At 47.9% G+C, this 26,773-nt stretch overlaps 1 protein-coding gene and 1 long non-coding RNA gene across 2 annotated transcripts; both read right to left on the reverse strand.

Moving 5' to 3' along the window:
• Window positions 1-687: 687 nt before the first annotated feature.
• On the reverse strand, window positions 688-6,386 carry spaca6 (sperm acrosome associated 6). The gene is made up of 9 exons (XM_062466276.1): window positions 6,170-6,386; window positions 5,882-5,968; window positions 5,268-5,339; window positions 4,469-4,492; window positions 4,166-4,243; window positions 3,215-3,318; window positions 2,797-2,953; window positions 1,839-2,022; window positions 688-1,429 (listed from the first exon to the last, which is right to left on the reverse strand). Exons 1-9 carry the CDS (start codon window positions 6,381-6,383, stop codon window positions 1,336-1,338), a joined length of 1,014 nt encoding a protein of 337 aa, XP_062322260.1. The 5' UTR covers window positions 6,384-6,386; the 3' UTR covers window positions 688-1,335.
• Window positions 6,387-8,049: 1,663 nt separating this feature from the next.
• Window positions 8,050-26,769, reverse strand: LOC134024158 (uncharacterized). Its single transcript, XR_009930854.1, has 4 exons — window positions 26,183-26,769; window positions 9,623-9,725; window positions 9,383-9,508; window positions 8,050-8,844 (listed from the first exon to the last, which is right to left on the reverse strand). It is a non-coding gene; the product is annotated as an uncharacterized LOC134024158 (long non-coding RNA).
• Between the last annotated feature and the right edge of the window lie 4 nt (window positions 26,770-26,773).

The following is a 26,773-nucleotide window of genomic DNA, read 5'->3' on the forward strand; positions in this document are numbered from 1 at the left end:
AATTGGAAAAAAACTGTAAAAGGGACAACAATCTAAGGAGTAAACATGTGATAAATGTGCTTCTTCTTGTCTTTGGGCTGGGTCAGGCCAGAGCACTTTGTCGATATCACAAGCAATATTTTCCCACCTTCAACAACCTGTTTGCTCTCTGAACTGGCTTATATTGGTTGTCACATCATTTGAAACAAGTTACAGTAATCAATTTTGAGTGGTTGTGTTTTGTCAATGACATGTTTTCTCTATTTTTATTTGATTGTTGCCATTTGTGTTTACCAGTATGGATGATATGTGCATTAGAGTGCAGAATGTGTTTTAAAAATTAGAATGTGTTTAGAGTTTTGCTGAAAAGTCTAAGTGAGATCTGCAAATTGTGTTTTACCATGTGAAATGGTTTAAGGTATTGACAACAGAATGCACAATTAGCTACATGAGTTCAGGCAACTGAGAACTTTGTTCAGCCAATGGGTTTTAGTTTTTTAGCAATTGAACTGTAACCTCAAAATCAAACTATGCTTTCAGATCATAAACACAGCAAATCAATATAGAAACAATATGGAGCAATCATTAGACACGACACAAAAAAATGGAGAACACAGCATCCAGGGCATGGAGTTGCATGTACAGAAAAATGTGTTTATGTATAAACAGCAAATGCATTTAGCAAAAATGAAAATATTACATTAACCATCACAACATACAGTAGTACTGTCAACAAAGAACAAATCCTCTGGTGTGCCGGATCCAGGCTTGAAAACCCTCCACACTATGTCACCACAGGCCAATTCCTATAGGAGATTTATCCTGGTATATGCGTTTCGGTCATAGACCTTCCACCGCCACGCAGAGAAAAACTCTTCAATTGGGTTGAGAAAAGGGCTGTATGGTGGAAGGCAAACATTTACTGTAAAAATTGCTGGTTGATGTTGAACCATTCTCGTATACGGACACCACGGTGAAAGTTGACATTGTCCCAAACCACCATTAGAAACAAGTGTGAACCATTTTGAGTCATTGTGTTTTATAGATGACAACTGTGTTGTAGTTGTGTTTACTGTTTGCCGACTGTGTTTACCATTTTGCAGTACAAGTGAATCACAGTGCAAAATGTTTTTAGTGAATGAGAATGTGTTTAGAGTTCTGCTAAAAGAGTGTCTTATTCAACAAATGGGTTTAGGCCACTGAATTTGATTCAGAGAATGGGGTTTAGTGTTTAGCAATTCAGAAAAACTGTAATTGTGCTTCAGAATGTGTCTACCGCCCTCTGGTGGTAGTAGTAGACAAGTACACCCGGCTCTGTCACAGGTTAATAAACCCACTGGTTCGATTTTAATAGTGTTAATGCAGGACATACATCTGTCTTGAAACTTGATCTTCCTGAGCTTGTTGTCCATCTCTCCGGTATCGCTGAGCGGACTTCCAGTACAGAATCCTGGACACACAGTGAGAGACGAGTTGGTGTACAGCTCAAATGATGAGCAGTGCCATCTGTACTGAACATTATTGCCTAGGACGTATTGTGTGGGGGGGAACTATGCACATACGCCAATATGTATTCTGCATATTACATGAATAAAAATATGAGCTTGATGACAATAGCTCGACAAGGATCGTGTGAGAGCACCCCAAGCGATCTCATTTCCAGACTCCATTTTAACTCAGCAAGGTTTCCTCGTTCAGGAAAAAAGAAAGCGAATCAAAATGAGCTCCCGGCAGGAGAGAAGCGTGGAGGGTGTGCGGTATCTCCCCCATCTCTGCAGCTGTGCGTAAGCAGAGTGACGAGGTAACGGGTGGAGGAGGGTATTATCTCTCTCCAGTGTGGTCCAGCTGTGTGGCGTTACCCCAGGGACAGGAAGAGGAGCAGCAGCAGGGTCGTCAGGCAGGCGGTGAGGAGAGCAGGCTGGGGGAGGAGCTGGAGGGCTGGGGGGGGACCACCAGGGCTGGAGACTATCCGACCCCCGGGGAGCAGAGACAGGTCAAATATCTCCTGCAGATCGGTGTAGCCCACCACAACCTGCGGCTTCACTGGGAGAGGAGGAGGTGGGGGAGAGAAGGTTGAAGGGGAAGGGGGAGGTGGGGGAGAGAAGGTGGAAGGAGAAGGGGTGAAGGGGGAGGTGGGGGTGAGAAGGTGGAAGGAGAAGGGGGGAAGGGGGAGGTGGGGGAGAGAAGGTGGAAGGAGAAGGGGTGAAGGGGGAGGTTGGGGAGAGAAGGTGGAAGGAGAAGGTGGGGGAGAGAAGGTGATAGAAAAGGTAGGAAGGGGGAGATGAAACCAGATAGTTAGGTTTAATGAGAAAGACCGAGATGCAGATAGAGACAGAATATGGAAAAAACGGGAAGAGTACAAAAGCATGAAGCAAGAATGCCATGACTGGAAAAACACTATTTAAGTTAAGATATTCATGGAAGACTTGTCATTTGCATGTTTAGTGAGCACTCAGGCCTTCGTTGGTTGCTGCCTGCACACAATCCTTTGGTTATTTCAGTTCTAGATCATAAATCATAATGGTGGCCTATCTGGATATGGACAGGTTGAAACTGGCTGTAGTTAGCTCTGAGACTGTAGTTACCTGTGAGGGTGTGATTACCTGGAGGGTGTAGTTACTTGTGAGGGTTTCGTTACCTGTGAGACTGTTGTTACCTGGAGGGTGTAGTTACCTGTGAGACTGTTGTTATCTTTAAGACTGTTGTTACCTGTGAGAGTGTAGTTACCTTTGACAGTGTAGTTACCTTTGACAGTGTAGTTACCTGTGAGACTGTTGTTACCTGTGAGACTGTTGTTACCTGAAAGAATGTAGTTACCTGTGAGGTAAAAGTAGAGTCTCACTATGGAGCGCTGGTTGGACAAGATCTCACACTGGTAGGTTCCTGTGTGCTGCAGGTTGGCAGAGGGGATGGAGTATAGGCGGTCCACCCCTGCAGTCACCTCCTTAAACAGATCCACCTGCTGGCTCTTTACCTGTAAAACAACCCGCAGGGTATTGTGCGTCTGGACCGCCACATTCGCTGACATCTTTACTGCTCCTCTGGACTCACTGAGGACTACTTTCCAGAGGGTAAGTCTGAAACAGACTCTTCCCCAGGGGTCACAGACTTATCTGGGGGTCATCAGTCGTGGAGCAGTTGTGGATATAGGGAGTGACAAGCTGGATAGGGAAGGGATTTGAGGTACAGACCCTAATGTCTCTTCGGAGCTCCACTGAGTGCCAGTAAAACGTACCTCTTCAGCAAACCTCCAGATCACCTCCAGGTCGATCGGCAATGGAAAGGAAACATCACACCACATCCTGGTTCGGTTGTTTTCCACAACGGTGATTTCTTCGACTGCTCACACACAGACACACATACACACAGGTTTCGTTTGACTATTCTAGTGAGTACCGACAATTCACTCCCATTCAAAATAGTGTTAACCCTAACCCCTAGCCCCAAACCCTAACCCTCAATTTATTTCAAACCATAATGTAAATTTGAAGCCTAAACTGCCTAACCCCCTCTGGAAATAGCACTTGAAGTTGTGGGGCCAAAGAACATTTCCGTTTGTAAATGTTTTCTTAGTTTCTCATCCATGTGAGGATGAAACTAAACTACATCCACACACACACACACACACACCCACACACACACACACACACACACACACACACACACACACACACACACACACACACACACACACACACCCACACACAGACACAAACACATACACACAGCATACAAGGGGGGCAGCACTAACAGTCTGAGCCTTTATAATGATTATATTTAAGCTTAGTCTCAAGGGAGTGCAGTAGAAAAGGATGATATGCTGAACAGTAATTGTACTGTGCTGGGTGGATATGAATACCAGGCAGTGTAGGAGGCAACTGTCACCTCCCATAAAGAAGCCAAGGCCTTAAAGGGTACCTTGGAGGCTTTTTGTGTGCAAAAGATATTATGTGTGAAAACAAACCCAGGCCATGGTCGGGTTTTGACAATCCTGACTTTCCACTAAGAACATTTCAAGGATGAAAAGCACAGAGTGGATGTTTGTGGGGGGAAATACGCTTACGTAACACAAACTGTGTCAAGTCAGAATGAGTGTTCCCTTGCTTTTTGGGGGGAGAAATGGAGGCACTAGAAGGGGAACTGAATTTGAAACCAACATCATTGTGTAGAAGCAGGGATCACTAACCAGGGCAGTCCAGAGGCAGCTCACAGGTGTCATACTTGCACGTTATGCAATTGTACAGTGCACCTTTGGCCTGGAAACCTATAAATAAACCACAACAGGCACATACGACTGAGTAGAAACCAGGAATGAAGTAACACAATACATTTTACTCGGGATATAAAGACATGGCTTGCAACGATATCCTTTGATCTGCATTTCAATAATTCAAACATTAGAGTAACAACCAGTATAGTGTCTGGTAATTGGCAGTGCGTCAAATCCTTGAGGTGTTACTGGCTGTGGAGATGGAATGCAGTTACATACCACATGGAGGAATGCATCCTGAAGCTGTGAAAAGAAGATCAGATTTTCTTTACACAGATAACTAGAGCATAGTTATAATACAATTATAATAATTGCGTTATTAACAATACTAATGATAATTATTGTTATTGTTATGAAATAAAGAAAAAAAACATTAATTATATGAATTATATTGACCTTAATAAGGAGAATCAAGTAGAAAAAAAGCAAACAAACAAAGCAGAGTAAAGCATCAACATAGATGATTAACCAGTCTGGACATCTGTTAGATTGCAAATTGAGTGACTTGCTAGGAAATGTAAGAAATGATATGTTCTCATGGGACTAAGAGTATAGATGAGAAAGAGAAAGGGAGAGATGGATGAAGATATATATATATATGTGTCTGGATAGAAAAGGAGAGGGTGGGGGGAGAACAAATATTGAGAAAGAGACACAGAGTGACATCGAAAGACCAAGACCAAGAGAGAGAGGGGAGAAAGAGGAGAGAGAGAGGGAACGAGACAGAGACAAGAGAGAGTGAGACAAAAATACATAGAAAGAGAGAGAGAGAGAGAGAGAGAGAGAGAGAGAGAGAGAGAGAGAGAGAGAGAGAGAGAGAGAGAGAGAGAGAGAGAGAGAGAGAGAGAGAGAAAGGGGAGAGATAGAGAGAGGTACGGAGACAGAGGAAAAAAAGAGAGGGGAGAGAGAGAACAGAACGAGAGGGAAAAAGACAGAGAGTCAGAGAGAGAGAAAGATGTTACAAACAAATGATGTGTGATACTGTGTGCCAGCGCAGGCGGAGATGGTCATGTCTCACCTCTAGGCAGTTTGGAGGCAGCAGCAATAAAATTGTCTGCTACTGTCTGCAACCTCTTCTCATACACGGTGTCTGAGAGACAGAGAGTAGGAGGAGGGAAAGAGGAGAGAGAAAGAAGACAGAGACCCATCTCAATATCTGTCAGAGCGGAACGTGCGTGTGTGCTCTCCGAAGCCCTCATCTTCACCTCCGCTCTCATTCTGCCCATCCCCTGACATGAGCGGGGGGCGGAATGGTCTAGTGGTGCCACATCCATCTGCTTCCAGAGGCGACGCGTGGCACTCGTGACACATAGTTATGTACTAGAACCATGCTGCTAAGGAGTGAGCGCTGAGTGTTGGCAGAAGATGAGCCGTTGGAGGATAACCACTCGCGGATGTAATAAGTACTGTCGGATCAGAAGATACTCTTTCATACTGATTTCACTTCAACTCTCACTTCTCGCTCTCCCCCTCAAACTTTTCTTTTTTTCTCCTCTTAACTTTTTCCCTAATTTCTATTTCACCCCCCCCCCCCCCCCATAGCCACCTCTCCCTACTCTCTATCTCTAAATATTCCTCTTAATGGCCTTTTGTCTTATGGCAATATGTAATGTCTCCTGTCAACTTTATTACCGTCATTGAGCTTCTGGTCAAACTCCTCCAACAGGGGTATGATCTGAGACAACATGATCTCTCTCAACTGCTGGTCATACCCTGGACCTGACACATGGATAGACAGACACACATCAACCTTTCACCAGCCAGTCACTTACGCATTACACACAAGTCACTCATCGAGACGTCTCAATTATATCAGTAACAATTATCTATACTATTATCACTAGATAATCATTTTGGGCCGATCATATCAGTTCAGGAATCACGTAAGAAACCCTTTCCTGGTGTGTTCAGGTCTCTCACCAACTCTACCAGCCTCTATCACTTTCGTCGCATTAGTCATTAAGCGGTCCACTTTCTCAAAGCATTCATCCATGTTGCGAGTGTAGCTTTCAGTGATAACGTGACCCCAACACAGCTTGACACTGATATCCATGTCTACCAGGCAGTGATAGCAGCCTATGGAGGGGTCCAGTAACAAGCCAGCATGAAGGAGCCACAGAATTGACTTCCACATGGTCACACCTTGACTGTGTGATGCACCATCGTTGGGAAACTTTACTGGAATTTTCAATAATGTGTGATGTCATAAAAGAGCATTCTACTCTGCCAATTTTGATCTGCCATTTAATTGGATGGATCAAATATACTATTGGGATTCCATAACAAATATATCTGTTATTTTTTTTAATAAGGATGCTCAACTTCTCCCACCTCCTATTTGAGGATGATAGACTAGGAGCAGTGTAACATTTCTCCTCTCTCCCTTCCTCGCCTCTATTCTATTGTCTCTAGTCCCTGTTCCCTGCTGCCTCAATGCACCAGTTTTACTGCAGAGCACAGAGATGAAGAGAGAGAGGGAGGGAGGGAAGGAAGGATAGAGAGAGGGAGGGAAGGATAAACTAGAGAGGGGCCGATTTGTGAGAGAGGGTAAAAAGCTCATGTCTGTGAACGGGAAAGTGAGAAGTGTGCGTGCAGGGAAGAGCAAAAAGAGAAAACAAAGGAAAGCGTCGAGCTGCAGAGATGGAGAACAGGGGGGGAGAAGGAGAGTAAAGTACCAACAAGAGGGATGAAACCTGGAGCAGCAGAGGACATTGTAATCAATAGCACCATGAGCAATAAAGAAAGTGCCAATCCCCAATTACAGAGCTAAACATGCAGACATGGGGAGACAAGGAAAGGGGGGGAGAGGGTGGGGGGGCACTGGAGAGAAAGGAGAGGATACTGTAGATAGGCATCACGCACACGTATAAATACACACACACATACACACACACACACGCATTCAGACACAAACATACGAGAGCATGAGAAGGAGAGAGAGTGAGAGACAGAGAAAGAGAGAGAGAGAGAGACAGAGAGAGAGAGAGAGAGAGAGAGAGAGACAGAGAGAAAGGTTTAAGGCAGAGGATGAATGAGAGAAAAAAGAGGAGAATGAGAAACAGGGAGAGAGAGTGGGAGAGAGATAGAAAGCGGGACTACAAACCCACTGCCTCATCGCATCCCATATCCCCAACCCTCCCCCCACCATCCCCTAGCCCCTCTCTCCCGGAGCGTCTCCATGGTAACCAGACAGGGTGCCTAATACACGAAGTTAATATATTTCCAGTGGCAGGGGGGGGGGGTGAGCTGGGTACTAATGCATTCATCTGTCTCTTACACAGACAAGCTAATCAATACTGGCCAAGAGTCTGCCACAGGACTGCCAAAGTCAGACAGCTAGTCAGTCAACCTTCCCAGCAAAGGGCCACACTCTAATGTGTGTGTCTTTTGTGTGTCCAAACAGCGAGGGCACTGCAAGAGCAAACACCCCCCCCCCCCCCTCCCTCGTGCGGAACTGCAATATTTTCACATCCAAGCACCCTGCTCATGTCTTCCTAGTGTAGCTGGAAGATGCTAATTTTCTGGAATGGGCGTAATGAAGACGAGTGTGTGTGGTCAAATGTGTCTGCAGGAAGCTGTTTGCTATCACATCCTTGGTCTGTCTGGTAAAGATTGTGCTCGCTGCCCTGTGTGTCCCCACTTCTCAGCGCTGTGTGGGGGCTAGACAATGACGATGGTAGGGGAAATTTTGCTTCATGAGAGTACTGAACGCTCAACACCTCGAGAGCTTCTCGCACGCCGCCCTGTCAGACTTGCATCCTGCTTTCTTCACACATTCACACGGGGTGTCAAACCAAATTTAATACACATCTTTATTTAATAAACCTCAAATGCAACACGCAACAAGAAATACATGCTAATTCAGCACAAGCGGGCTTTAAATCTTGAAGTTTACAGCTGTTTTCTGAAGACTATGACGGGGTCTCAACCCTAGGCTGTCTTCTTATTGGGTCCCACTGGAGAGACATGAAGCCAGCCAATAGGGTCAGCCCCCTAATATTTCCTCTGCAGCGGGAGGATTAGATATCCTCTTGTCCAGGAATCCATTCCCGAGAGATCCTTCAAGCAGGATTTGCTTATGTTGTTTGACACAACAGGCTTTGTTTGCATCTTGAGAGGTACGCATCACATCGGTCAACACAGACACAGCCAGATGGAGACTGGATGAAACAAGCTGACTTCCAACCACTTATCTGTTTGGGATTTGGCTTTGGGCCATGAGTGTTGACGCAGTGCCCACTGTGATAACGGTAAAAGCAAACCAACATGTCTAGCAAGTCATACAACATCACTTAAAGGAGATTTTAGGCTCAGACGATGACACTGAATGCAGCCCTGTTCCCGAGGACCTCACCTGTGACCTACTATGACCTCACAGGTTAAGGGTCTCAGGGACAGAGGGGCATACTGGGAAATGCACTTCAACAGACATTTTGTGTGGGAAACAATCAATTTTTTAAATTTTTTATTATTATTATTATTATCATGGGCCCGCAGTCTCAGCATGAGACATGACCTCATCTGACATTTGCATTCTGCTGCATCACAGTGCTTCTTCTCCAGTCTGCCGGTCAGCAACGCAGCACAGCTCATCACTTCAAGACAACACAACAACATCACACAAGATTACACACCAAAACATATTTTACCCCTGTGCTCTTTATTACAATATTGCAATATTGTGTTACTATGTTCCTTGGATATAGTACATTATCAAGATTAAATACATTTTCATGTCCAAAATCAACAAGGTGGTAGACGAGCAGCACTCGTAAACGCAATGCTGATATTCTCTATGAACCACCTGTTGAACACAACTATAATAGCATGCACTGCATGTCAGTAAATAGTGCATGTTAAATGTGTATGTAGACTTAATGGCCATTAATAATGGTGTTAACTGGATCCTTGAAACAAGCTACCTGAAGGATGACTGTGCCAGGATCAGTCATATTCATTAAATTGCCACAGAGATAATGCCCCACTCTGCAATAATTAGAATCCTTGGTGATTCCCTGCGCCTGGTGAGTTTGTAGTTGTGAAGCCTCTGACTCTCTGACTTTTAAACTTAGAAACGTTTTGACGACCGGCAGTTTAAATAACAGCAATGGCAGGAGGTGCATTGTCACCCACCTGCTCAAACAGATGGCGTAACTGTGCCATGGCGAAGACGGCATGCTGGGAAGAGAAAGAAGGAGAAGCCTTGGATCCATTTTGTCAAGTCATCGAGTACTGTCTCCACCACATCCGCCTCTCCCCCTAGAAAGTGAAAGGAGAACACAGTCTAAGCAGCAAACTCTCTGAAACACACATACTTGCCAATGAAGCAGCAATCTCCCATCTTCGTTTGATTGAAATGCCATGAAAAAATACCTTGATGATCCTCGACAGAGAAAGTTCTGTAAAGGGAAGATACCGCAGGGCAGCGCCACCTCTTGGTAGACAGAGAGCATGACTCCTTTTCTAACAAAGACAACTGAAAGAAATGATGCACAAAGTTCAAAAATATTCTCTCACTTGTAGCACTTGGAGATACTATATTGCATCATGCAGTATTTTGAGGCCAGGTTTCTGATTTGCCTGACTAGGTTGTGTCCCTACTGGTCATATATCATACGATGATCATGCTTCATCCTGCACACGTCAGAAATCATACATGGATATTCTGAAGCAAAAGCCTTTAACATGAATAACGAATACTCTCCAGGCATTTCTGTACTAAAGAGCCATAGATCTGATTTTATGTATATACAAATTTACGGTTTAAAGGCCATACTTGTGGAGCAGCACAGCAAAGACGTTGATCAGAACTTCACATAGCAATGAATTATGGATTTGTCTGCGGAAGAAGAAGTTACACTTCAGTTGAATTAAACAGTGCCTTGCGTTCAGATACTGTCCGTTTGTCAGGACTGTCATAAAGTGCATGAGACCACGCGGCATAAATCGTAAAAAATGTCTACTTTTCATCGTATTCCGTGAAACCGTACGGTTTCTTTTCGTGTCATTTAACAAGTCCTACTGGTCCTTCGAAAAGCCTCGCTGAACACCCCAACAGAACAGGAAGAAGATGGATGGAGCCTTTGCGGATACACAGACGGCCACGGAGGGATGCATGAAATCTGGGATGGAGACCTGGGAAAGAAACACGTTGAGGAGAAAACCAACTGAGGGCGGACGTATCTTCAATCCCGCCCTCGACATGAGCTTTAAATCGTTCTTATTTTCGTATTTTTACATTAAAACGCACTCATGCAAACACATACAAAGAAGCTACGGAAGACACACATGAACGCATGCACGTACAAAAAGATGCCGGCACAAAGTCTGTTCTGCAAAGACGGACACTAAATGGGTGAACTATTGGTGAAATGAAACAGATCAGATTAAAAAAGAGGATCAAACTTAGCCTTCTTCGTCCCTCTCTTCTTCATTACGATCACTTTGAGACTGCAAATACAAAGAAGCCGCAGTCTGCCCTTTCCTCCTCTCTCTCTCTCTCTCTCTCTCTCTCTCTCTCTCTCTCTCTCTCTCTCTCTCTCTCTCTCTCTCTCTCTCTCTCTCTCTCTCTCTCTCTCTCTCTCTCTCTCTCTCTCTCTCTCTCTCTCTCTCTCTCTCTCTCTCTCTCTCTCTCTCTCTCTCTCTCTCCTCTCTCTCTCTCTCTCTCTCTCAGTTCCAGCCACAGCCTCAGCCTCTGTCTGTCTGTGAGTGTGTGTGTGTGTGTGTGCGTGTGCGTGTGTGTGAGTGAGTGAGTGTGTGTGTGTGTGAGTGTGTGTGTTTGCTCCAGGCTCTCTCACTGCTCCAGTAGCTCCCTCTGATGGTTGGCTGGCGGGGCCAGACAGCGAGCCTAGCGGCAGGTAGGTTACAGACAATAGTATTGATTCCATTACTCTGCTCTCTCCGCTCTCCCCCACTGCCACCAGCACAGACACCTCCCCCTTCGTCTTCTCAGGCTGTCACCAGAAAACACACACACACACACAGGGACACACATGTGCCGCACAAATACAAGTCTTACACACGCGCGCACGCAAACAGGGCAAAACATTTACACGCAACACTCTTCAACAAATACATCAAACAAATAATATTGTGGCATGGTGCATGCACACAGCAATTTACCCCATCCTTCTTTATTTCTCCAGTCTTCTTTCTGCTCACAGCATCCTCAAACGTGCCCTGTCTTCAATCTCAAACTCTCCTCTCTCCAGATCTCCCTTTGTCTATCCCTCTAACTGCTCTCCTTCTCTCCTCCCTTCCCTCCATCTCGTTCTTTTTATTTCTCACGTTTTCTCAAGCATCACGTCTCCGCTAACCCCTCTGCCCCCACCCCTCCCTCTTTGCAGTCTGTGCGCTACTTGTGTGTGTCTGCCTGTGCGCGTGTGCGTTTGTGCGCGTGTACTTGAGAACGGCTGTGTGTGTCAGCGCATGCTCGTGGTGCGTCCGTGTGTGTGTGCGTGTGTGTGAGTGTGTGCGTAAATACGGTCGTATCAGCGCATGCTCGTGGTGCATGTGTGTGTCTGGGAGAATATGTGTGTGAGAGACAGGGAGCGGGGAGGGTGGCGGAGAGGGTAGGAGGCGGAGGGAGCAGAGAGAGGGGGAGGGTCAGTCTCTCTAACAGGAGTAGGATAGTAGCCATGAAGCTCAGGCGTCTCCTGAACCTGAGAGCCTGACATTAACGCTGTTCTCCATGTTTACTGCCGTCATCAAACGGCACGATCATCAGGTCGCTCATACAGTGTAATCAACGTTTCTGGAAAAACGGGGGAAAACACTGACTAGAGCCTGCCACGTGGGGAGGTCAAATTGATTATGGAATTGGATACGCCACACACAAAGGGTGTCTCAAGTACTTTGATGTACTTACAGCCATGAAACCATTATTAAAAAAGTGGAAAATAGTCTGAAGCCAGATGTCAGCCTTGTGACCTCGTTGTCGATGGCGTGTTGGCTGTTCCTCACAGAGGACACTGTGTTACCTCATTGGTACGTACGTGTCTATTGCGTAACAGAATCACAACCCCTGAGGGGAAGTTTAAGATGAAGACGGAATCTAATTTAGACGTAGGTTGTCTGTTCTGTGAAACGGAGCAGAAACGCTATGACGCATTGAAGCCGAATGACTGGCCTTAGTATTCTAACCGTGTTACACAGTAGAGAATATGAAAAATTTTCCCTGGGGGACGGCTTGACGAGGCACGGATCTCGTCTCCAGCTGCGGGGACATAGTGGGTCCATAGCCTTCAGTTCAGGCTCTCAGCCAACTGTCACCCAACTAAACTGTTGTAGCTATAGCAATCTGACCTCATTGAAGACCAGTCAGTAGGTTGCAGTTGAGAAATTGTATAATGACTGCAATCAAATAAGAAAGAGAATCAATTTACTCAGGCATGAGAGATAAGCGGTCAAAGAACCAATCTAATGGTTGTCTGACATAATCTTGCCCAGCCTTGGAACACTTAAGAAAGTCTAAGAGTCAGATGAGACTGACTACGGTAGAGAACACTGTGACTGTAAATCCTGTTTCAGATGGAGATTTGCATAAAATATGACAGATCCATGCATTTGCCAAGCAAGTCTAATGTTTTCATAATGTAGAGTTAGAAATGCAAAGGGAATACATTAAAGGGGATAGATTTATTTGTAAGCCTTGCCTGTCTGCCTGCATTCTCACCTGCCACCTTGCCTGTCTGTCTCTCTGCCTGTATGTCTGCCAGGCTTTCTACCTCTCTTCCTGCCAGTCAGCATGTCTGCCTGCCTTTCTGCATGTCTGTCTACCTGTCAGCCTGCCTGCCTCGTAGAGTGCAGATTCACCTCGGCTCTCTCCTAAACCAGTCTCCCAGCCAGAGGCTTCATGGGGACCCATTTGCACTCAGAAAAAAAAGATAACTCTTCCTCCCTCCCTCCCTCCCTCCCCTCCCTCCCTCCCTCTCTCTCTTTCGCTCTCTCTCTTTCTCTCTACCTCCCTCCCCCCCTTTCTTTCTCTCTCTCTCTCTCTCTCTCTCTCTCTCTCTCTCTCTCTCTCTCTCTCTCTCTCTCTCTCTCTCTCTCTCTCTCTCTCTCTCTCTCTCTCTCTCTCTCTCTCTCTCCGTCTCTCTCTACTACCTCCCCCCCCTCCCCCCCTCCCTCCCTCCCTGTCGACATCAGGCCAGGGCGCTGAGTGACGAGCGCAGGCTGTCCTAGACAGGTGTGCCAGCCCCGCGGCTCCACTCCGCAGTGCCACGGCGTCAGACAAAGCACTGGGAGTGTTCCAGAGCCATGACATCATCAGTCTGGGAGGGTCTCTCTCGTCTAGTATGTCTGCTCCGGCGTGTTGGTTATCTATCCTCTCTGAGCCTGGATAAATGACCTACATGCACATGCAAACTGTCACTGACAGGCTTGGTCTCCTTCTTTATCAGGCTGGTTCTACCTTCTATATTTAGCATGTATCTGCCTTCTACATGATAGAACAGATGCTGAGAGTGTCAGCGGTGCAGTTAGATTTTTGGGACTGGACGCCCTGCGCGTCGATGCGTTTGAGTCTATGTGTGTAATTGAATGTGTTAAGTGTGTTCGCATGTGTTTTGAGTGTGTGTATTTGTACGTGTTTGGCGTGTGTGCATGCATGTGTGTGTGTGTGTGTGTGAGAGAGTGCATGTGAGTGTGTTCGCGTGCATGAGTGTGAGCAGGCAGCCTCGCCTTCCGCCTGTCTGGCTCGCGAATGCGCTTACATCAGCCAGTGTGAGTAACCTGCCTTCCGATACCATCGGCAGCAGAGAACAGCCTCCATGAACCAGACCTGCGCCTGGCTGGGCCACGAGGCTGCAGCAGGGAGCCCCGCCGAGCCCAGCCCCGCTGGCCGCCCCGCTGGTCCCCCCCCCCACCCTCGCCCCCTAGACGCGAGGACAACGACAGCGCCGGAGCGGGGCGAGCCGGCCGCAGGACTGCGTCGTGTTGGGGGACGATGATAAAGAGAACGCCACAACAGCGCTGAATCAGCAGAATCGTGATGTACGCTTCCTTTCTCTCTCTCCTGCCGGAGGAGGAGGAGGAGGAGGGCCGGCTGCAATGCACTGCAGATGCCTGCTGTCTCAGCCACTTGCCAGACACACAGGAGGGGAGGGAAGGGTGAGGGAGGGAGGGGGATGGCAGGAGGGATGAGTTAGTGTGTGTGTATGAGATTGTGTGTATGTGTGTGTGTGTGTGCGTGGCCGCATGTGTCGAAAAATATCCAATTCGCCCCTCAAGTAAATTGGGAGTTGCGTAACAAACTGTCACAGACCGCACAGACGAACACAGCATCGTAGCACATATCAATCCCATGAATCCATGGCGTCCAGGCAATGTCTTGCTGCTTCTTCAGTCCCCAACCTTCACTAATGACTTAACAGTGAGCCTGTCACCTGGACTGTCTCTCCTAACGAAGGTCATGTGGAGATTCCCTGGCAGACAGACCCGGGTACTTACCGTGGTGCGAGGGGATGTTTGGCTGTGTCGAAGAGCAGTGCCGCAGGGAAAGCTAGAAGGTTGTACAGTTATCTCCGTGCTGTTTATTATGCGAAACCATACAACCAACTACCTCACACCGCAGCACAGATTCTGGAGCCCTGCTTCTCTGGAGGCCCTCTTGACCGGCAGGTCTGTCTGTCTGCCCGTCCATTGGCCTGTCTGTCTGCCCCGCTGGCCAGCCTGTCTGTTTGTCTGCCTGTCAACTTGTTCATTGGCCTGTCTGTCAGTCTGTCTGTCTGTCTGTTCGTTGGCTTATCTGTCAGTCTGTCTGTCTGTCTGTCTGTTTGTTCGTTGGCCTGTCTGTCTGCCCATTGGCCATCCTGTCGGTCTGTCTGTTTGTCTGCTTGTTCGGCCTATTTGTCAGTCTTCCTATCTAAATTCCTTCTGGTCTGTCTGTCTGTCTGTCTGTCTGTCTGTCTGTCTGTCTGCCTGTCTGTCTGTCTGAAAGTCTGTCTGACTGACTGTCTTATTACACACATACACGGAAATACATGCACATCCACACACACATACACGGAAATACATGCACATCCACTGTTAAACCTATCAATGAGATCTGTGCACCAACGTCGGCCTCCATTTCTGAGGCGCTGTTGCCCTCTAGTGGTGACTGACCTTGCGTTGTCCCCTGCAATTCTCCTCGCCTCCCTCCTTTTCTCAGCGCCATTCCCAGAACCTGGCCACTGCAGCAGAAAGCCATCAGAGTTGGCCTCAGATATCAGACAACAAAGCCATGCACTCATTCCCTCTTAGTATCACACACACTACTATTGCAGACTACACAGTTCTATTTCTACTCAATTTATAGAAGGTAGAAAACCCATCGTTAGGACGCCACAACCACAAATAGCCTCTCTGTCATCGTCTGCTCTTGCCCATTGTAATTAGCCAAATAGCAGAAAGTCACTGCAACAATGCAACCACTTTTCTCACGGCAGAAGAATCTACGCCGATACAAAAACCCACATTTTTAATTGTCCTTAACTGCACTGTCAACTATGTGTTCTGCATGTACAGGTGCATGAAGACAAAGCCAGTTAGGAGCAAGGTTGAGGCATGTCTTTGAGCAGGCTCCTAGACTTTGTCCTCGCTTCTTGTCAGGTTGCCGGAGGCGAGGGACGCTGCAGGCTTTTAAACCAAATTACGTGTTTTAATGTCGCTAAACGGATTTACACTGCAAAGGTTGTCCGGAGGATATCTGCAGCCTGCTCCGAGGTGGTTTGGGCCTACGATGACACGGCAGAATAGACGACAGTTCTCTCCCGTCTGCCTGCAGATGACAGGTGCCCCCGGCGCGCTGGATGCATGTTTAGCAGACAGACGGAGACGAAAGCTAAGGAAAAGCAAGTTTGTGTTGTGAGGGATTACAGAACTCAGCCAGAGCTCTGTGATTGCGCTGTATGGTAATTCAAACTTCACGATAACCCTGTGGTATGTCTCTGAAATGGAAATGTGTGTGTCGAGTGGAGATTTAAGACAGCTGCAAGGCTGCCTGCAGGAGGGATGACAGAACAGTTTTTTTTCCCAAACAGGAAATGAATGAAGATCAGTGGCCATGTTTGGCCCCACCTTTCTTTCTGCAGCCATTTTCCTGAACTGTGCAGCACCTCTCCCTGTTACAAGCTTGAGAGTGGAGAAAGTAAGAGAAAGAGAGAAAGGGAGGAACAGACATACAGATAGAAAGTCCGCCTCACAACCAGAACCAATCAGATTTGCCAGGTTACCGTGGCTAAGCCTGAGGAACCATTACAAACGTTGCCAGGTGAATTTTATTTTTTCTTCCCACCTCTCCTTTCTTTACCCCCATCCCCCTCTTTTTGGACTGTGCTCAAATTCCTAATCCCCCTGCCTGCCTCTCCCTCCCTCTGCTGGTCCTCTCTCCTGTCCCAAAGCACCCCCTCCCCCATACCCATTCTCCACTCAGCCAACCTTTTCCCTGCTCCTGCCCTCATCAGTCCTCCTTCCCACCTCTAAACCTTTTCACCAGTCTCTCTCTGCCCCCCCCCCCCTCTTTCACTATACCCTCGCCCGCCCTCCCTCCACAACCCCCCCTCCATAACTCTACACCCCCTCCCTCGCTCTACTCCACTACCTCTTTCTCCACCTCCCTCCCTCTCTCTACACCCCCTCTCTCTCTCTCTACAAACCCCCTCCTCTCCCGACCCCCCTCCATCTCTCTAAACACCCTTCCATCTCCCCTCTCCACATACCCTTCCTTTATCCCCTGAACCTCCTCCCCTAGACATCCCGCCTGCAATCTTTTTCACAGTCAAATCACGCAGAAATGCAGTGAGATTGTGCCAATGTCAGCTATCCTTCCTCCTTACTTTCTCTCTCCATCTCTTTCCTTCGCTCTCTCCCTGACTCTCTCCTTCCACAGTTGGTCTGCTTGGCGGAAAGCCTAAGGCTATTCCACAGTGAGAGCTGGGTAACTCAAGGTGTCTGTCTGGGTACTTTCTAAAAGTCCTTGTATAGTCCTCGACTCCACTTCTCTCTCAATTCATTCGATTACTGATTCATTCGAACTGCAAGTACGGGGCACCCCAGTGGCTTACTAGTTAAGTATGTGTACCATGTAGGCCAATGCCTTACCACAGGGGGCCCCGGTTCGATTCCGGCCTGGGATATTTTGTGCACGTCCTCCCCTCTCTCCCCCTTACATTTCCTGTCATTCTACACTGTCTCTGTCCCAATAAAGCAGAAATGCCTGAAAATAAAAACGCTCAAAATACAAAACACGTTTACCAGAATGTGAGTTCAAGAGCATCCACAATCATAACATCTAGTCTACACCCTCCACTCAGTAAATAGTTCCTAGAACGTGATGAGGTAAAGACACAGAAGTGAGGGTGTGTCATTAGACAAGAGCTGAAACCCAGACAAACCTGACTGAATATCAATCAGCAAGTTGCTATACTAAATCTCAGAATTCGGCTCAAAGATTCTGATATAAAACAACTTCAGGTCGATGTAATGTAGTCTGAATGCTACACAGTGGTGAGATTGCCATGCAGAAAGGGCAGAGCTGGAATCTGTGTGTTTTCCCCAGCTCAGAGCAGAGCTGTATCCTACACTAGTCTGCTTCGCCCCAACCTAGTACACCAAGGTGGCAAAACGAATGTTGCCATGGAAACCTTTTGCCTGGCAACTTCCACGGCTTGGCAACAAGCCAAACTGTTGCTAGGGCACAGCTGTCAATGTCTGCCAGGCTGGGGTGCCAGGCGAATCGGTAGTCTCCAGTAGTGTGCAAAGCATGATGGGTAATGGTATTACATCCATTTTGAGGGATGATAGTTAGTGGGATTGTGTGCGTGGACAACAGTGCGTAGGATAATGCTAACCTTCTGTGTGGTATCTGGTGGTGTTGAAAGGTGGAAAAGAAAAATGATGCAGAAAAATGCAGTCTCTAAGTCATCCCACGGAATTCCTGGACTATGCCCACAACGTCCTTGTAAAACAGGTAAGAATGTGCTTCTCAACTTGACACCACAGTGATTCCACTGACTACGATTCTGTTCTGAATTGCTGCTCCAGAATGATGTCTGTCTGCAGTTTCCCCGGAAGACAGAACTCACACACTCCAAATAACTGTCTCTACTTAGGGACAGTGGAAAGGCTATCCAGCTCAAACCATGGCCACAAACAGTGTTCACAGCTGAAAGGAGGTAAAAAAGAGCAAAATCAGTGTGCCGATGGTCGACCCACAGGCTCCAACACTCAAGCAGAGAGGAATGAATGGATGGATTATTGGCTGGGAGGAGGAGTGACTGAGGTGGAGAGGTTACTTACTGTACAGCAGGTTCTGTTTAACGAGTGCGACAGGCAGCTGCCCCAAACAAGAGAAAGGCCTTCAATCTGCAACACAAAAGGACATTTACAGAAGTCAAGAAACACAGGTCATTAATGAAACAAAATTCACCGTGAACAAAACATATCTAGATATTTTGTGAAAGTACTATAACTGAGATAGCTTTGATATATACATTTAATGAATGAAACACTTCACACAGTATTGCCGATGTAAAAAGAGCCATGATGGTAAAAAGTCATTTGGATTGTGTTCTTTTTTGGAGTGTACATTTAATGTTGATGTTTTGACACCAGCACACAGTCATCAGTTAGAAAGCTATGCTCTCTCTTCTCTCTGGGTCAAGCCAAGGCCATGGCTAATGAGCTAAACTAATGCAGGCAACCACAGCTGCTAAATTCAGATGATTTAATTACACAATCAATTTACATCACATTAATGAATAAAGGGGAGAATTCAATATCTAAAGATAACAGAGTACTAAATGGACAATATATTTAACATTCTACTGCAGATACTGATAGGACTGAGTCAATCCTGCATCTTCACAAGGACAGTTTGATTTAACACTAACAAATTAAAATACAAGCACTGAATCCGTTTTTTCTTTGTTTTATAATACATTTTCCAGGAGGCAAAAAGGTTGTTTTTCTGGAAATTTCCTTTAATTTATCTTCCGTCATTTTACAACTCTCCCCTGAAATCACTGGAAAACACATGATCAACATCTGAAGACGATTAATCCCTGCTATCGAAATGCCATCTAAATAAATACAGCACACATGAGCTCCTCTCTCACGCTGCAATCTGGACAAAGAGGGCTGTGCCATCTCAGAGAGAACTAAGCCTCCTGCTCCGGTTTGATAAATATAACTTCAAAAGAAGCAGCCAAACAGCTTCAGCTGGCCGTCTGCACAATGAGCATAATACCCCCCTCCCCTAGGCCCCCCCCTCCCCTAGGCCCCCCCTCTCCCCTAGGCCCCCCCTCTCCCCTAGGCCCCCCCTCTCCCCTAGGCCCCCCCTCTCCCCTAGGCCCCCCCTCTCCCCAAGCCCCCCACCCCCCTCCAGGAACTCCAGCCCAGTTCATTTACCCTGGCTGGGCAGCTCACAGCCAGCGTCTGCGTGCACATGTGTCTTTGTTTCGCCGTGAGCCTCCTCGGCTCCCACCTCCTGCTCTGTACACAGCGGATGTATTGAGGAACCTTGTGGACCTCGTTTTTACAGAGGAAATGCGCCCCCTCTATCCCTCCCGCCCTCTTTACCTCCGTCCCTCCCTCTATCCCTCCGTCCCTCCCTCTCTCTCTCTCTCTCCCTCCCTCCTAAACCCCAAACTCTGTCCTCAGTCCCCTTGGCCCCCCCCCCCTTCCATTCGCCCCTCATATGTAATGCCTGATTGACCACAGCACCCCCTAGAGAGGTCAAAGGGCAGACAAAACAGTCTGGTGTCATGGCAACCTGACTGCCACCAACCAGAATGGGTAGTGGGGGGGAGGGGGTTGGAGGGGGCGGGTAAAATGAGCTGTCAGTCAAACTTTTTTTTTCAATCCTGGCTCAGGTCTACAAAGAATGAATGCACATGCACAATAAGGCCAAGGCTGCACCTGCACTCTGGAAAAATAACGGGTTTATATATCAGTGTGTTAGATTGAAACTACATTAATTGTACTATTAAGTAATACATGTATGTAAAAAAAACATTTTATATGTCGTTTTTTTATTCCTAATTGTTTTTTTTATTCCTGTTGATTTGTTTATCATTTTCACAATTAAATGCATACCATTCAAATGTTGCAACTTAAAACCCTGATGTAACATGTTTCTAAGACCAGTAAAATATTACTAGACACAGTAAAATAAGTTAAGTAAAAAAAGAATGTACTAAAAAGAATTCAACTAAATGAAAGCTGTTCGCAGTGTCTCCGTGTGTGAGGTACTCTCCTGTGCCTGCAGTGTGTGTATACACACACACAATGCAGTGTGTGTGTATGTGTGTGTGTGTGTGTGTGTGTGTGTGAGAGAGAGAGGGAGGAAGAGTGAAAGAGAGGGGGAGGGCAGGAGAGTTTAACAGATAAATGGGAGGCAAATGTATTCAGATCAATACTGAGCTGAGAGAGGGTGAGAGAGAGTGAGAGAGGAGAGATGGAGAGAGTGGAAGGGGCTAGAAAAGGAGGGAGGGACTGAGGGACTTATTAATCATTCCTGTATTGTTATTGACTTTCTGTTAAAGGGGTGACTCAGACTCAAAATTATGTGCCTGTATGTGTGCTCACTCCACCACTATTGCTGAAAGTACAAAACCATCAATTACTGCCCTGGGTAGCTGGCCTTGCCACAGCTTTGGCACCAAGCAGAAGCCAGCAAGACTTTTGGGGAGTTTCCCCCTGTCTATATACTCTTTGAATAGGCGGGATATTTCCCTCCCCTAATCTGTTGCTATGGACAACATGGCACACCTGCTGCGAAAACTGATTCTGGAGGCTGAGATGCTTGTTCTGTCAGGGGGCCAAGACATCAGAGGGCCAGGACGTCAGGGGGCCAGGACGTTAGGGGGCCAGAAGGGGGGCCAGGATGGGGGCAGGGATAGGGGCCAGGATGGGGGTGGGGGGATAAGGTGAACAGGAAATCCCCTTGTGAGTATCTAAAGAGGACCTGGTGAGCCAACAGACACAACAGAGAGAGAGGGGCGAGGCGCAGAGTGAGGGGGAGGGCGGGACAGGAAGGGAAAGGAGTGGAAGAAAGGAGGGAGGAGGAGAGGTGAGTTGAGGAGAGGACGGGGAGGGGGAGGGGAAGTGATCTTCAGACGTCTGACCCTCTGGCTGTGACCTTGGGCACACAGACACGCCACAGCTGAGAACAGGTCACCTCTGCCTCGCACACACACACGCACACAAAATAACCCTAAATCCCCTTCCCCCCCAAACCAAAACACCTTAACTCTCCATGTGCAACCTCCCACACTGTCTACATAGCAAACATGGAATCGTAATTTATTGGCCTAATTACTTTGTCAATCGTGCTGTCATAACAAAAAACATCACACGTCGCCAACAGCAACGTTTTTGCCCAATTATGACCCTTTTTCAAGCAGCCACGAGTAGCGGCAGCACGGCCATGCTCAGCGAACCGAATGAAAAGTGCCATTCAACATTACCTTGAACTTGGAACAATGAGCCCGGTGTCTGTTGCTGCGGCCGCTTCCTGACCTCTCACCATCTCTCTGTAGAGACGACCACACTGCCCCACTCGTTCATCTTACAGATGCCCCCCCCCCTCCGCCCCTCACACACACAACCACCACCCTGCCCCCCCCCCCTTCACCCCCACATGGTCCATAGCACAGCCGGATTCAGACGCCTGCACATCCACACATCCCCAGTCCCTAGCTCCTCTCGTAACTTAATGGTGTGTTGGTTTGCAGCTACAATGATGTGAACTTAGTATGCAAAAGACTGTTGGCCGACGGTTATCTCTTGGGGCTTGGGAGACAAACAACAGCCAGGGCAGCGGTCTCTCTCCGACAGAGCAGATGTGGAGCAGTCTTGTCTAAAGAGATCCTTTATTCTGTCAAACAGAGGGCTTAGTGTACGTTCTGCCCGGGCCACATTCTCATCTCTCAGTGCTCTGAGTACACAGACAACAACCACACAACACAGCCTCGCTGCCTGTCCGTTTGTCCTCGCCTCTTCCTCTCCTCTCCCCCTCTACCCCCCCCTTCCTCTACCTCAGTCTTCCATTCGGTTTTGTCCTCCCATTCTAGGTTGTTGCATCATCATTCCATTGCCTCTCCCCAACCCCCCCACCCCCCCTCTCCTCAGTTCTCCTTCTACCTCTTCCCTCTATCCATTCCTCCATCAATCCCCCCCCCCCCCCCGCGCCTCTCTCGTCCTCCTGTCTGGCACAGGGCTGGCCCACTCGGGGGCATAGCTATCACGCCGCTGAGAGCTCTGCGGATGCCAGTGGGTCAGTCTGTGAGGGTAGTGCCATCAACATGGCAGACAGACAGCCAGCAGGCCGGCCAGACAGACAGCCAGCCAGCAGGCCAGACATGACACCGACGACACCCAGTATTAGCTAACAGACAGAGCGGGCTATCTTTGTCACGGTGACTCAGTTGACAGTGCGCTGGGTGTATCGGCATGAAAGTCAACCAATTTCTATCAGACAAATCTGAATCCAAATATTGTGACTAAAACGTACGATATAATACTTTGCGTGGGCATGATTTTTTGGTGGTATTTTGCAGAACTGCTGTGAGCTCTGTCCTCCATTGGACTCTTATGCAAGACCAAAGATAGTCAGGAATCTTTGCCTAAGTGAGAAAGCATGCTGGCATGTGATAATCTGCCATACTCCAGCCTCTTAGCCCCAGAGTAGCGTGTGTTGAGCTGCTGGTGTTCCACCAGAACACTCCTGAGGATGTGAGATGGTAAGAATAGGTCATGTCGGATTCCATCAACGAAACAGGGCTCAATAAATCATACATGACCTGAAGAAGAGGGTGCACACCGTGGTACATTTACACACACACACGCATACACCGATACATGTACACACAGACACACCCAGACACACACACACACTTCATATCTCTCCTCCCTTTTCCCAACCCCCAACACTAAAGCCTTTAGATGTCTGCAAGAAGAGGGGGGTTCAGAACTACAGAAGGGTAGCAAAGAGAGAGAGAGAGTGAGAGAAAGTGAACAAAGGGTGAGGAAGAGAGAGAGGCTGAAGGAAGGGAGAGTGACATCCATGTGGACAGAGGAGAGAGTTTGTCGAGGTAAGAGGCAAGGCTTTGACCTAGTAATGCAGAACTGAGGAATTCTCCCTGCTGACTCCAAACACATTCCTACGGCCTGCAGATATTAACCCCTAAACCACCGCCGCCTCCATCTGCAGGAATACTCTGCCCACTTCCACCAGAGGACAGGAACAGGGACATTCGATTGTTCTGCATGTTCGAAAACCCCCCAGAAAAAACAGTTTGTACCTTTTTTTTTGCAGTGTTTGGTACAACATAGAAACAGCACTACAGGACCTGCTTGAGGTGTTTCTCCTCCATAATGGACACTTGCGGGCTCGAGTCAAACCCTGGATTCTACTCAAATAAATCTTGTTCTGTTTTTTTTAAACACTAAACCGGCTCGAGCCAGTTCGCCGTAGTCTTGCTTTGAAAAACAATAAAACGTAAAAAAAAGAATGGTTCAAACTTGAAAAAGCTATACCTGAACAGTGAACGTCAGAGACCATGACCATGAACCACTCCCACGCTCAGCCTACAGGGCCTCCCAGGCAGGCTGGAGGTCACACACTCATGTTCATCATTACAACAACCACACAGAGCCTCTGGTGAGCTATAGCTGTGCTATAGGACCCTGGAGCTTCTCTGGTGATTAATAAAGTGAATTGATTTTAACTGGAGTCCAGCTAAAAACGCACAACCAAGGTATTATATGTGGAGTTTGGAAACAAGAATAGGACAAGAGATCTAGAAATGAATACGGGATATATCAAATTATTCTGGATGTAACTACTGACCGAGCCAAGTGGGAATCCGGTCACACTGGGATAGCTATAAAACCCCAGAGCTGGTCTGAGCTGGTTTTGGACAGCATCCTGGCTGAAGCCAAAAAACACGGATGCAACTGTATCACTGACTCCAGAGGGGATACGGAAGCTCTCTCTCGGACCACAAGAGCGTGAAAGCATCGAGTGTGGACGTCACATGCTGCTCGCCCTCCCACCCTATATCCTGGACTCTGAGGCCTGTTGAGCCTGGCCCAGCCCCCTCCCCCCCTCCAACCCCACCCCTTGCCACCCGCCCCCCTCACACCAGCACTCCATAATTGATAGGGCTCGCTGAGTTATGTTTCATCAAGTGAAACACATTAATGCGCCCCTTGCTCTGAAGTTCAGACGGCTGGGGGGGGCCCAAGGAAGACGACGCGCGAGAGCGAAAGAGAGAGAGAGAGAAAGAGAGGAGGGGAGAAAAGGCTGGAAGGACGGCAGCCCAGGGAAGCCGTTAAGAACTCAAATGTGGGATGGATTCCACGGCCTGTCAATGAGCCATGTCATCCATTCACATCGGCCCTGGACTCTCTCTCCCGTCAGACATGTAAAGCCCAGCAGGTGGCCGTGATCCGCCGCTGAGCTGTAACAGCCGACAGGCCATTTCCATTTCCACGGAGCGAAATGTCCTTTTACACCCTTGATATGGAAAACACGACGACGAGAACGAACGAGGAAACGGCTTGCTGCTTTGATCGTGGAACCCTACAGGACGCGCTTGGTCTCCCCGTCTGAGAACTCGCATCCCCAAGCCCCTTGAAGCCGCACTAGTTCGGGAATGGTTGGAGAGAGAGAATCCAGCGTGGATTCAGTCCACCTGATAACACAAAGGAGCAGCAGGCTAGCTGTGCATTTCAGCCGGTCTCAAGTCTAGGGCCCTGCCATAGGCTGAGACCGTCCAGGGCTCACCATGGCGGCTGTCTGGGCTTTAGCTCCGTGAGTAAGTCCCAGGGATAAAGCTGCATTCAGACACAAAGGGTCCTCAGACACGGCTATCAAGACCACCGCCATCCTCACCGTCACCCTCCGATGACTCGCTATTACAGTGCCCCCCTTTTCCCTGGCCCTCCGTCGATCCCACAGCCTGGCAGGGCGAAGCCCGGGGCGTCTTTGTGCCGTGGGGGGGGGGGGGGGGGGGCACACGGCGGGTCTCCATGGAGATGGGCGGACGAGCGAAGAGCACGGATGGAATGAGGATACGACACATGTCCATGTGCGCGCACACACACGCCTGGAGCAGGAGCACCTTGTGGGTGACGCAGCTCAGACGGCCACGGCGCTGAACGCATCGAGCTGGAGGCCTGAGGCACACACAGGCACGCAGAGCTGCGAGGTAGAGCGCCGTCTCACGCAGCAAGAGAGATACAGAGGCAATTTTTTTGATGTGTGTAATCTGCCAGATATGGAGATATGGAGGTCCAAAACGGGTAGACGGCGAACGGAAGTGAAGGGGTGATGGGAGGAGTCAGTCCCAGAGAGTGGTGAGGGAGACACCCCGATAATCGAACTATACAAGGTTGCCCCTTTTTCGAGTTCAATATCTGCTTAAAACTATTCACAATGAATCCAAACTGTCAGGAGAACGCTTGTTTCATAGGTAAACAGAGAACACTGTGTCAAACGCCAATGTAAAAGATGCACAGTAGTGAACATACACACCATAAAAACGATAGAAAACTGGTGTCTCCTTCTTCCCTCGAAACTGGGCCCCAAAATGAAGTTGAGCCTTTGGCCCACCGCCTGGGTTACACACAAGGAGTCTTCAGTGAGAAGAAATACAAATAAATGTTCCGTAAAACAAAAGCAATCATTGCGTTTCAATTCGCTGAGAGAGGAACACGAGGGCCGAGGAAAAATTTTCCAATGGGAGTGGGAGGAAGGAAAAGGAATTAAAGTACACAAATGGGCAGAGGCACTTTTTAATTTCGAGGAGGAAAAAGGGACAAAGCTAAGAACCATGGAGGGACACACAGAGAAATATCCCTGAGAGATCCCAGAAAGAATCAGTGCAGGAATTAACGATCATTGAAAGAAAAGACAAACATGAATAATAAGAAATTAGACAATACCAGCCGTGATCCGATGCCTCTCGCCCTTTTCCCCGTTTCCCGCGATTTCGTCCGATTCCAACTCGATCGTTGGCCGTTCCTTCTCTCCTGTCGTCCTGGCTCTATCGTTACTGCTTTCAGCTCAGCACCAGTCTTCGCTCCGGTCCTGTTCCCGTCCTCCCTTCTCTCTTGCTCTCCTTTTCTGCCTCCTCATCTTCCCTCCACGCAGTCACCTTTCTTTACAGTTTTTACTCGCCTGCTTGTAGCTCGGACTCCGGGAAGAGAAGAGGGTTGAAGAGGAAAAAAAGACCTAAAAAAAGATATGACTCGAAAAAAAGAACAGCCATCGTGTTGAAATCGTAAAGCGGAAAAAGGGGCAAGGGAGCTGCAGCGGGCGATTTTAGAGAGAGAGGCAGGGCTGCTGCTAGGCTAGTCACTGGGACAGCACGCGCTGGAGCTGCACATAACCGGTTCCTCCGTATGCCACCAAGAGAACAAACACACGGAAGGGGAAAAAAAAGTATTGGCGGTGGAGCAGAGAGAGAGCTTGGAGAAGGAGAGAAGGAGAGAGAGAGAAAGAGAGAGACAGAGAATGAGGGAGATAGAGAGGGA

This window comes from Osmerus eperlanus, chromosome 7 (genome assembly GCF_963692335.1).
Source record: "Osmerus eperlanus chromosome 7, fOsmEpe2.1, whole genome shotgun sequence".
NCBI lineage: Eukaryota > Metazoa > Chordata > Actinopteri > Osmeriformes > Osmeridae > Osmerus > Osmerus eperlanus.